The sequence below is a fragment of the Hemibagrus wyckioides genome, linkage group LG29 (genome assembly GCF_019097595.1).
Source record: "Hemibagrus wyckioides isolate EC202008001 linkage group LG29, SWU_Hwy_1.0, whole genome shotgun sequence".
NCBI classification, from domain to species: domain Eukaryota; kingdom Metazoa; phylum Chordata; class Actinopteri; order Siluriformes; family Bagridae; genus Hemibagrus; species Hemibagrus wyckioides.
In genome coordinates, this window is record NC_080738.1 from 7382298 (window position 1) to 7394698 (window position 12401).

Genomic DNA, 12401 nt, shown 5'->3' on the forward strand with positions numbered 1-12401 from the left:
CCGATAAGGAGTCAATGAAAGTAGTAGAAGATGGAATTTTAATCAATGGAACGCATTGTGAAACCAGACTGCTTGAAAATAATGACATTGTCGTGTCATTTCTGTATCTGCCTGTTTATTTATCAGACAGCGTTATAACAGGAAAAACTCAGACTGTGGGGTGTCACACCCCTACATTCAATTAGAAGGAGATATTACCCAGGAACAGATATAACGGATGGGACAAGATGTGTAAAGGTGCGATTTCCAAAAGAAATTGTGTCCTTGCCATACAGCACTAAATTCATCACAGCAGAGGATCCACAATATGTCAGAATCATACATGATCGGCAGGTGAAGACTTGCTGATTATGTATGAACACTGGACATATAATGATGGACTGCCCAAAGTTTGTATGCAGAGAGTGCTGTGAACAGGGGCACTACGCGAGGGACTGCACTGTGGCTAAGTGTCCAGACTGCAGGAGAGCACTCATCAGCTGTGAATGCCAGGATGAGGGGGAATCAGCCAAACCTGTGGAGGAAACACCGGCAGAATTAGAAGATACTGAGTCGGAACATCAGCAAAGCCGGGTGACGGACACAGGGAAAGGCAATGACCGAGTGGAAAAGCAACAGATCAGAGCAGCGAGAAAGACAGTATCTACAGAAACGAAAGATGACGACATAGAAAAGGAATCGACAATGGATGAGGACACAGATCTGGAATTAAAAATGGTAAAAGTAAGAGGGACACTGGATAACAATGGACGGACGATGAGTACAGAACAACTTGAAGTGAACGACGTGGAACAAATTGGGGAAGAAGACTTGGAGATGGACGTGCAACAAGTAAGACTGGAGAGTAGAAGGAGAAAAAGAATAACGACACTCAATATATAAAAAGTTATAGAAAAACAGAGAGATAGAAGGGAACTAATGAAAGGACTAAAAAAGAATCTAAGTACTGGCACATTTGATGGGCCAAAGAAAGAAATGTTGGAATAATGACTACTGCAAGGTAAGTTAAAGACTACTGATGGAATGCCTTTTTTTTGTATACCATAATACAAATAATGACATTGTAGCGTGCTGAGCGGGGACAGAGAACAACACACAGATCCAGGTAGCACGTCAATGCCAGCTTTGACCAACAACAAAAAAGGCAAGGAAGGAAGAAATGGAGGATTGCTGGGCTTGAAGAGAAGGGGAAAAAAGGAGCACAAAAGAGGAGAGTCAGTTAAGGCAATTCCTTCCCTGAAATGAGTGAAGAAGCAGGGGGCAGCAGCGGGGTCCTGACCAGGCAAGAGGACGTCAGGAGGTGGCTGGTGCAGATTCAGGAGGGAGGCTGGGTGTCAGCTTCTCTCAGTCTGAACTGCCTGGAAACAACACATAGGGTACCTGTTAGTCCAGTAGGGGGCTCCCCTCACCTTGTGTGGCCGGCAGAGCCAACCTCTCTGCTGTGTTGCTCTGCTGGAGGGTGAAGGTTTTAAGGGCGCTTCTGTTTGGCCCAGAGCATTTTGGCACACTTTCTCCCACTCTGCCCTGCACTCTAATTTAGCTGCGCTGGCCGTGGTGCTGATCTGCTTCTGTGCGGCAGTGGGCACAGCGCTGTCACAGGCCCCCCCCCTTAGCTCCGAGCCCCTTTTCCGTGGCAATCTTTGGGCCCAAAGGGAGTGGGCTTGAGACAGGTCATCTCCGTTTCCATGTTGGCTCCTGGCTCTGTGCTTGACCTGGAACAAGAAGTCCTGCAATGAGAGGAACCACCTAGTCACCAGCACATTGGCGTTTTTGGCTTTGGCCATCCACTGCAGGGGCGCGTGGTTGGTGACCAGGGTGAAGTGGCGGCCTGCCAGATAGTAGCGCAGTTCCTCAACGGTCCATTTGATTGCCAGGGCTTCTTGTTCGACTGTGGCGTAGTTTTTCTCAGCCGGGGTCAGCTTCCTTGAGGGGTAGAGGACCAGGTGCTCCTCCCCTTCAAATACCTGGGACAGAACCGCGCCGAGCCCTGTCTCAGAGGTGTCGGTGTGGAGGGTGAAGGGGAGCTGGAAATCAGGGTTTCGGAGCACCGGGCTTTGTGAGATCTGAAAGGGGGGAAGCTACAGAGGAAAAGTTAGGGATGAACCGCTGATAGTATCCCACCAGCCCCAAGAATGCTTGTACCTGTTTCTTGGTGGTGGGTTGGGGATACTCCCTGATGGCCTCTACCTTCTTTTCCTGGGGTCGTAGCAACCCCTGCCCAATGCAGTAGCCCAAGTACTGTGCCTCAGTCAGCCCCAGGTGGCACTTACAGGGGTTGGTTATTAGCCCTGCCTTCCAGAGGCCACCCAGCACCTCCCTCAGCTGGAAGAGGTGGTCTGACCAAGTGGAGGAGTGGATGAGGATGTCGTTCAGGTAGGCAGCAGCGAAGGCTTTGTAGGGCCGCAGGACGATGTCCATAAGGTGCTGGAACATCGCCGGGGCCCCATGAAGACCAAAGGGTAGGACCTGATACTGCCAGTGGCTGCCGGAGGTGGTGAAGACGGTCTTGGGCCGAGCATCTGGGGCCAGGGTTACCTGCCAGTAACCCTTGGTGAGGTCCAGGGTGGATACAAACTGGGCTCTTCCCAGTCTCTCCACGAGGTTGTCCACCCAGGGCAGGGGGTAGGAGTCAAACTCTGAGATCCGGTTGAGCCTCCGGAAGTCATTGCACAGATGAAGGGACCCATCAGGCTTGGGCACCACCACAATGGGGCTGGACCAGAGGCTGGTGGATTCTTCGATGACCCTGCCTCTCAGCATCCGCTCCACTTCCTCCTCTATAGCCTGGCGGTGGGCCTCGGGGACCCGGTAAGGCTGCTGATGGACCACTACCCCGGGAGGGGTCTTCACATCGTGCTGTACCCCAGCTGTGTGAGCCCCGGGGTGGTTGAAAACACGTCAGTGAACTGGTTGACAAGCTCCGTGAGGTCTTGCTGTTGGGCTGGCGAAAGCTGCTCTCCCCTCCCGACTAGGGGGCTCTCCTGGGGGTCTGTGGTGGCAGAAGCAAACGCAGACACAACCGGCTGGGCCGGCAACCATCTTTTTAGGATGTTGATGTGGTACAGCTGTGTGTCTGCGTGCTTACCTGGTTGTTGGAGGTGGTAATTCACAGGCCCAACCCGCTTGAGGACTGTGTAGGGGCCTTGCCACTTGGCCAGGAACTTGCAGGCAGTGTTGGGGACTAGGAGCATCACCTGATCCCCGGGGTGGAACTCCCGGGGCTGGGCCGGTCGGTTGTAGACCCGCTGCTGGTCTCTTTGGGCTGTCTCAAGCATATGCAGTACAAGGAAGGGACATAGCTGACACACTTTGCAGTATAATAGCTACAACATATATGAAAGAAAAAAAAAAGGGAGTGGGGGATACCTAATAAGCCTTGATCTGGAAAAGGCCTTTGATAGGGTTGAACATACATATGCGCATAACATACTGAGAGAATTTGGTTTTGGAAATAATTTTAGAAGATGGATAAAAATCTTTTATTTTGATGTTTTAACATGTGTGAAATGTAATGGATTTTTAACAGAGTATTTTAAACCCACAAGATCAGTTAGACAAGGATGTCCACTGTCAGCTCTATTGTACACTTTGGTAGCAGAAACACTTGGTCTAGCAATGAAAGCTGATGAGGAGATTAAAGGTATATCAATAGAACAAAGTGAAAGAACTGAATCAATATACCAGTATGCTGATGATACCACGATTATGGTCGAAGACCTAAAAAGCATTGAAAGGGCAATGGTATTATTAAATATGTACTGTAGAGGATCAGGAGCAAAAATAAATTTTGAAAAAAGCATATGCTTGACAATTGGAATAGCAGATTCCCTACCAGAACAAATCGATTTTAAGCAGGAAGAAGAGATAAAAATCCTAGGGATAGTAATTGGACCAGATGCAAACAGGGCAAATGAAATAACCTGGGAGAGCAGTGTAGGAGGAATAGAAAAATGACAAAAATTCTGGGAGAGTCGAAATTTAACAATAAATGGTAAAGTTCTAGTAACAAATGTTTTAATGTCATCCAAAATCTGGTATGTATTGAATGTGACACCATTGCCCTTGAAAGTTTACACAAGAATTAAACAGATTGTTTTAAATTTTTTATGGGGCAAAGGAAGAGTCAAAATAGTGTATGACACGCTTATTGGAAGGAGAGAAGAGGGGGGGATTAGGGCTTTTAGATCCTTTTATCAGAAAAGTTTGAGAGTGAAAACGGTGAAGAGGTTTTTAGACAAGGAAAACACAGCAATGTGGATGGAAGTGATGAGGTTTTATCTAAGAAAGAGTGAGGATTTTAATATGGGAGAAAGCCAAAAGCCACATGGTAAACGTTACCCTGTTTTTATAGGGAGGTATTAAATGCTTGGGGAGAGTTCCAGAGTAACATTAAAATAGAGCCCATAGGTGTCACGAAACACCAGAGATGAGCAGATAAGGGCAGGTTTAAACCCCGGAAGGGGTACGTTTTTTGATGTTTGAATACGGGTGGAGAAAGGAGAGAGAGGAATACTCAGCTGAGTGAGATGGAACCTGGAAGCTGGAGCAGGATGGGGATGGAAACACTGTACACGGAGATGAGTGGAGTTAGAGAGAGCAGCAACCGAGGTGAGAAGGGGAAGATAGCAGTTGGGGCTCAATCATAGAAATAAGGGTAGCTCGGAGGCTAAAGCTAACGTATGGAAATGAAGCATATAGTCGGTTTCTCAAACAAGACCAGATGGGGAGGAAGTGGAGAGAGTGCTCTTAAATAGAGGAGTGGAGGTAAGAAATTAATGAGGTGCAGGTGAACTCAATCAGTATTCGGGTGAGTGAGTGCGCTGGTGAGGGGTTGGGTCCGGCGTGCCTGTGACAATAGGGAGGAAACAATTGTTAAACCAACCACTATTTTTAAATCAGAATATACAGAATGAAAACAGCACGATATATTACAAGAAATGGTGGGATGGAGGATTAAGGCAAGTGAAAGATGTTCTACACGAAATAGAGGGGTTTTTACCGGTACAGATGGTAGGGGATGCCATGGTAGAAATCGGTGAAATTTTTAAAAAAGACACAATAAAAAAGCAATATGTACAATTGTTGAATGCTATACCGAAAGACTGGATTAAAAGAATAAATGAACAAGGGCAGATAGAAGGGAAAATAGAATATCCAAAGGTTTTCTTAAAGAAAGAAAAGGGAGAAATGGTGTGCTTTAATGAAGGGAAACTTATTGAATTTTATGGATATTTTAGAGAAATTGCTTTTGTAAAGCCAATTGCTAATAGCTACTGGAAACAAAGATACCAAGCTTTGAATGAGAAGAATATATGGAGAAATGTAAGACTAAAATATATGGAACTTGTTTTAGAGAATTTTAATTACATGCAAAGACATAACTGCTTACTAACAGAAATGAGATTGTGTAAAATTGGATTAGAGGTTGATGCAATATGCAGTGTGTGCACTGTAAAAAATGTCTGTAGTTTTAACGGTGAAATACTGTAAATTAGCAACGGTAAAAAACTGTAAATTATAAAACATGAAATTACCATGTAATTAACAGTTAAATACTGTTAATGTAAATACAAGAAAGTTTGATACTTTTGCATGACTGCTTTTTAAAAACTTTAACTTTTTTACCCTTCTGTTTTTGTTTTTTACAGTAAATCACAATGATATGGTCAACAAGAATGTGTGTGTACCTCTATGAAAAACCATTTTAGGCCTGCCCTCGTCTCTCCCATTAATTATATTACATGATCATTTAGATTTTAATGACTCCTTTACATTCAGAGAGGACTATATATATCATTTAAAAATATAATTTAATATAGGCCTATATTATGACCTATATGTTGAAAAACATTTTGTTTGGAAGTTCAGACTTAATATTTTTCGGCTTTTCAGTTGTCCAGTATGTACCATTACGCTGCATAATATGAAGAAACAGTATTTTTAACAATCATTTTGTGTTTCTAAATTATTGCCTATTGACATGTCCAATCAGCGCCCAAGACGTTACCTCACATGCGCCGGCGCCTTGGTGCCTTTTGCCCTTTCAACTGGCGGTTTTTCTCAGGAACAGCAAACAACGGACCAGCCTCAGCGAGCTGCTAATTTTTTCCTCACAAAGTCTGTCTGGTGAGTACAAATAAACTCATACTGTAAAATTAAAGTTGAATAATTGTTTTAGTTATTTGAATACAGCTTTTGTGAGGTAAAACGTTTATTTAATTTTCTTATCTTTAACACCATTATAACTCACATGACATGGAACTGTTGGCTGTCTAGATGGTAATGTTTTACCATTTTTTAAGATATATCCTAACACATTGGAAATTAAAGAATTTGCACCGTTTTCTTTGAACTGAAATGTTTGTAATGCAGTTTAGTAATCTGGCGAGCCAAACTTCATGTTTAAACGATATCTCACATTGTTTATTAGTTGAGTTCATTATGAGGAAGTTTTAAATATGCATTAAAATGTACACTTGCTGCTTTTATAGTTTAACAGTGCAAAGTCTGAGGGAATATGTTCTGCACTGCAGACTGCATTGTAACGAACCTCGTGCCATTTTCAATTGTGTCGCAGTTGATTGCAAACAGTTGTTTTCCAAATACGGAGTATTTAAGAGTCATTTTCATCGGCGCCATAACAGCTCTACGAGTGCTGTGACTGCATATGCAATGGTTAATATGGCCTTAACATGCAGTATGTCACTATGTAGTCATCAGTGCCAGGATGTGCCCAGTATTGTTGCTCACTTAAAGAACCATATAAAGGAAGGTCGTGCAGTTTACTGTCCAGTGAGAGGGTGCAAAAGTGCTTTTCAAATCAAGTCCTCTTTTACCTCTCATATGTCTAGGAAGCACAGGAACTGTTCAGTTAACAGCATTAGTGATTCGCATCGGCCTTCTGCATCAGAGATACCGGCTGTTTCAACTGAGCAATTTCCTGCTGTCCTGGATCCAAATACAGGCGAGTCAGAAGTAAGTGAAATGAGCTCAATTCCAAATTTTGACGATTTGTATTTGAGAAATGTTAGCCTTTTTTATCTGAAATTACAAAGACAGTTTCTTCTTCCAGCTTCTACAATACAAAATATTGTAGATGAGATGCAAAATATTCATGAATTGGGACAGACATTTACTATTAGTAAGCTACATTCACTTTTGCAGAATTTGTCGTTACCCAATGAGACAATTTCTCAAATCTTTGCTACTGTGAGGGAATCAGACTTGTTTTCTGTGCGTCATAAAGGACCTATGCGAACAGAGTATTCAAGAAGTCAGACCTTTAAAAAAGTATTCAAATATGTTGAACCAAAAAGAATACTTTTAGGTAGAAATGAGAATCGGACAGAGCAATTTGCATACTATGTACCTATGAAAGACACATTGAAGTGTCTGTTAAATTCAGATTTTGGGAGGAATTGCATTTCAATGCACTTGCCTGAAAAAAACTCTAGTGATGTCCTTTCTGATTGCACAGATGGCCAAATACAGAAGTGCAGGGATTTCTCTCAAGACAATCCAAACCTCCAGCTACTGCTCTATCAGGATGCTTTTGAGGTGGTTAACCCTTTAGGGTCTGCATGAAAAAAAACACAAAATTTTGGCTGTATACCTCTCTCTTGTTAATTTGCCAACTCATCTCAGCTCAAACACAGAACATATGCAGCTGGTTATGTTGTGCAGAGAGAAAGACTTTAAAGACTTCGGCCATGAAGGTGTTTTCTCTTAACACTTTCGTAGTTAGTAGCAGACCTGAAAAACCTTGAGGAAAATGGAATTACTTTGTCAGATCAGTCTGTTATAAAAGGCATTCTTTACTGCATTGCTGGAGACAATTTAGGATCGCACTGCATTGGTGGATTCACCGAAAATTTTAGTCAGTCTAGCTATTTTTGCAGGTACTGTTTAATTACTAAAGAAGAATTCCAGAGTGTTGACCCAAATTTATGTGGTCTGCTACACACTGTTGAGGGCTACAGTGCTGTTGTTAACCAATTACAGACCGAAAATGAAACAGTTCAAGGCATAAAGTTTGATTCAGTTTTCAACTCTTTGAAGAACTTTAAAGTGTGCCAACCTGGCTTGCCACCTTGCCTAGGTCATGACATTTTCGAAGGTGTGTTTTCTTATGATGTTGCTCTTTACGTCAAGTACTTTGTTAAGAAGTAGTTTACTTACCCAATTCTTAACCGTCGAATCAGGCAATTTAAATATAATGGCTCTGATGCTTTCACAAAACCTTGTGAAGTCACTTCACTAAGCTGGCAGGTCAGGCCATTCAAAATTGGAATTTTTTACGCCTTCTTCCTGTTATACTTGGTGATAGAGTGTTGGATCCTTCAGATGAGGTTTGGCAATTAACTCTACAGCTAAAGGACATTGTTGAATTGATTTGTGCTCAGAAAAGTTCAGTGTCACAGGTAGCTTATTTGGAGGTTCTTATCCAAGAATACTTGGAGTCTAGAAAAGCAGCCTTTCTGGAAGTAAATTTTAAACCAAAACATCATTACCTGCGACACTATCCAGGTCTGATACTCAAATTTGGCCCATTGATCAGATTATGGACAATGAGATTCGAAAGTAAGCATTGTTACTTCAAAAGATGTACCAGACATTTGAAGAATTTTAAAAATTTGTGTCGCACCCTTTCTGAAAGGCACCAGTTGTTTTAGGCCTATTTGACAGCTGGGTCTTGTCCCCCATTCTTGCATATGAAAGATAGTTCTCCTTTTTATTCTGAGCTTTACAGTGAAACTGTCAAAGATGCAGTCAGTCAGTTCAGCTTTAGTGAAACAGAAACAAGGGTTTCTGTGGAAATACAGTATAAAGGAACTGTATACAAAAAGGGCCAACTGTTTGTCATTACAAATGAGGAGACAGTGGAGTTTGGTGAACTTTTGCTCATGTTTATCACAGAGCAGCGTGTGGATTTGCTGACCAGGGTGTTTATAGCAGATTTTCTTCCTGAGTATCATTTGTACTCGCTGAGAAACACCAGCAAAAGGTTTCAGTGTCTGAACATTGACAGCTTGCCTGACTATTACCCATTGACATCTTACATGTTGCAAGGATGTAGGTTAGTTCTACTAAAGCACAGCATAGTGTCTGATTAGGTCAGTACAAGCCTTTCATTGTTATCACATTGGATTATATTGGTAATTGATGCTAAAAATAAAATACAAACCAAACTGATATTTTTTGCATCATAATATTTCACTGCCTGTTTGCACAGCTGAATAGACCTGAAAAAGACTGAATCACCCCACATGTTGAAGGTATAGTTGACCAAATAATGACATTTTTGTCATCATTTACACACCTGCATGAGTTTCTTTCTTCTATTGAACATAAAAGAAGATATTTTGAAGAATGTGTATAATCAAATGTGCTAAGAAAACAATACTTTGAAAGTCACTGGGCACCAGTAACATTCTGCTTTTTTGGAAAATACCTTTTATGTTCAAAATAAGAAAGAACTGTTTCTGTAACCGTTTCATGGTGTGTAAATGATAACAGAAATTTCATTTTTGGGCCAACTATATCTAATAAATTTTAGAGACACCAAATTGATTATTTTCTCTGTTTCAGTCATGGATGAATCAGAGCAAAGCAATGTAATCAGAGCAATTGCTGAGTTACTCAAAGATATTTCATCCTCAGTGCTGCAATCAGTTGTGGAGACACTGAACTCACTTGGAGTAACCTCACCTGAAGATTTTCAATATGTTCAGGAAGCAGATCTCTTGCCAGTACTACGACCCATTCAGGCCAGAAACCTTGTATCTGCCTGGAGCCAGATCAGCAAGTACATTTCATCTTATGATTTCATAATGTATAAAAATGTAAAAGTGTTCTTAAAACCTGGTTTCATAAGTGATCAAATAAATGTCATTTTACCTTTGTCTTTTTAGAACAAAGTGCTGATAACTTGTCAAGTTCTAGAGAGAGCAGCAGTGGCACTCGTTCATCTTCATCTTCATGTTCATCATCCCATCATGTGGCAAGTCTTCCACAGTTGCTTCAGACTGGGCTGACAATTTTAAAATACCATGGCAGAAGTTTCCAGAAGCATTGATTCAATGTTTAGAAAGGAAGAAAAGACCAAGCCCAAGATTACGACGAGATATGGTAAGAATTGTCGTGTCTGAAATGATGAAGGTATGTGACTGTCCCAGTAAACAAAGCTCTACGGCTGTTGCCAAAAAGATGGTGGCCAAATACCCTGCATCCTTGCAGGATGTTATCGAAGGTGATATAGCTGGATCAGGGTATCATTCGCTGGTCAAGCAGATTCAGAATCGCATAGAAAATGTGAAGAGACCCAATGTACTGAAAATCAGAAAACGCAGCAGAACAGAAGACTCTGACACAGAGGAGATTCCTGCTGAAAGAAAGGCAGCGGTTCAAGACACTTACGGCTGTGTGAATTGGGATTTAAAATTCATGCCACTCAATGAGACTAAAGAGAGCCAGCTGGATGAACAAGAAAGGATGAAGACCAAGTCTAAACCACTAAATGTTGACCCAGAAGAAGTTAGCAACCTTCTGAAAGCAACATACTTCTCTCAACGCAAAGACATAAACAATGGAGCAAGCATACAACAGCTTTGTGAGAACTGGCCTTTTCTATTTCAAGAGATTGGTATGTGTGTACACTTCAAGCAGCTAACGGGAATTGATCTGAAGGAGATGTTCCTTAAAAGCTTGGATAAAAAGGGACAGCGGCTTCTGAACTTTCTTAAAACAGTTGGTGCAAAGAAGATAAAAGTACTGCAAACTGCTGCAAAACTAGATGTTATGAGGTGTCAAACTGAGGGATGCAGTGAAGATTTGAAAGATGTGATGCTGCTTCTGCTTGCCTACTTTGATGAAAAGGAAGAGGTGATGTTTCATTATGTGGAAGACTCTTGCCTTGTTAAAGATGTGGAGGTAGACAAGTTACCAGCAACACCCTGCATCATTGTCTGTGGTAAGTTTGAATGAATAAAATTTAATGTCATATTTTAACATTTAAAGAATAGTTCACTCAAACATGAAAATTCTATTATTTACTCACACTTAATTTGTTCCAAACCTGTGTAAATTTCTTTCTTCTGCTGTACACAAAGATATTTTGAAGAATAATAGCAACCAAACAGTTGTGGGGCAACATTGACAAGTAAGGAAAAAAAAATCTGGAAATCAATGGTGTCCCCAAACTGTTTGGTTACAAACATTCTTCAAAATATCTTCCTTTGTGTTCAGCAGAACAAAGAAATTTATACAGATTTGAAATTACGTGAGGGTGAGTAAATGATGACAGAATTGATGAGGGAAACTATACCTTAGACACTAACTTAGCAAGATAAGAGAAAATGAAAATTCTGTCATGAATCACTCACCCTCGTGTCGTTCCAAACCTGTAAGACCTTTGTTCATCTTCTGAACACAATTTATGAAATTTTTAATAAAATCCGAGTGCTTTCTGAACCTCTATTCATCCATCCATCCATCGACAGCAAGGGTCCTACAGGCCCAGAAAGCTAGTTAGAACATCGACAAAATACTCCATGTGACATCAGTGGTCCAACTGTAATTTATGAGAAAACAAAAATAACGACTATTTATTCAACAATTCTTCTCCTCCGCATCACCTTAGTGTAATTTTGGAGAGTGCCACAAAACGCGTGCATGTTCTCCTCTGCAAGTAAACAAGGCGCAGGCAAGACATCGGCCGCACCACATGTATGTGTGATACTCTCTCAGTAATGGTGCTAGGGTGACGTGGAGGAGAAGAATTGTTGAATAAAGTCGTTATTTTTGCTTTCTTTGCTCACAAACAGTAGTCTCTTAGCTTCGTAAAATTACAGTTGAACCACTGAAGTGTCTTGGACTGTTTCACCTCTGCCTTGACCATGATAGTACCCTTTCTGCCTATGCAGGGTCAGAGAGCTCTCAGATTTCATCATAAGCATCTTTATTTTAAGGTCTTGCGGGATTGAAATGACATGAGGGTGAGTAATTGAAGACAATTTTCATCTTTGGGTAAATAAAGTTATTCATTTTGAGGTGAATTATCTCTTTAATTAAGTTATTTAGGAAGGTTACTGTTACAGTTCATTCACAGTTACATTGTCAGAATGGCTTGTTGCAAAAGTCAGCAGAGAGATTAAAGATCCAAAATATATTAAGACTAAAGGCATTTAATTGTTTTTGTCTGTAGGCTCATCCTGCTACACATCAAAACTATTCATGCTGAGCATCGACCAAAAGATTACAACTCAGCACATTTCTACATTCATCGCAGCAATGTGGATGATGTTTGGCAGTTACTACTGTTTTAACATCCATTACCCTTTGGAACTGGGTTCTACTCTTGTTCATGCAAAGGTAGGCATTAAACCAGTTCTTTTACACAAAAT

General features: G+C 41.3%; 1 protein-coding gene across 1 annotated transcript; it reads left to right on the forward strand.

The window, feature by feature from the left end:
- Positions 1-9965: 9965 nt before the first annotated feature.
- On the forward strand, positions 9966-10983 carry LOC131348888 (uncharacterized). The gene has a single exon (XM_058384113.1). The coding sequence runs from the start codon at positions 9979-9981 to the stop codon at positions 10981-10983; it is 1005 nt and encodes a 334-aa protein (XP_058240096.1). The 5' UTR covers positions 9966-9978.
- Positions 10984-12401: the final 1418 nt, after the last annotated feature.

What these genes read in the sequence shown, in the direction of transcription:
- LOC131348888 (XM_058384113.1), top strand. Translation starts at nt 9,979, where the DNA reads ATGTTCATCATCCCATCATGTGGCAAGTCTTCCACAGTTGCTTCAGAC.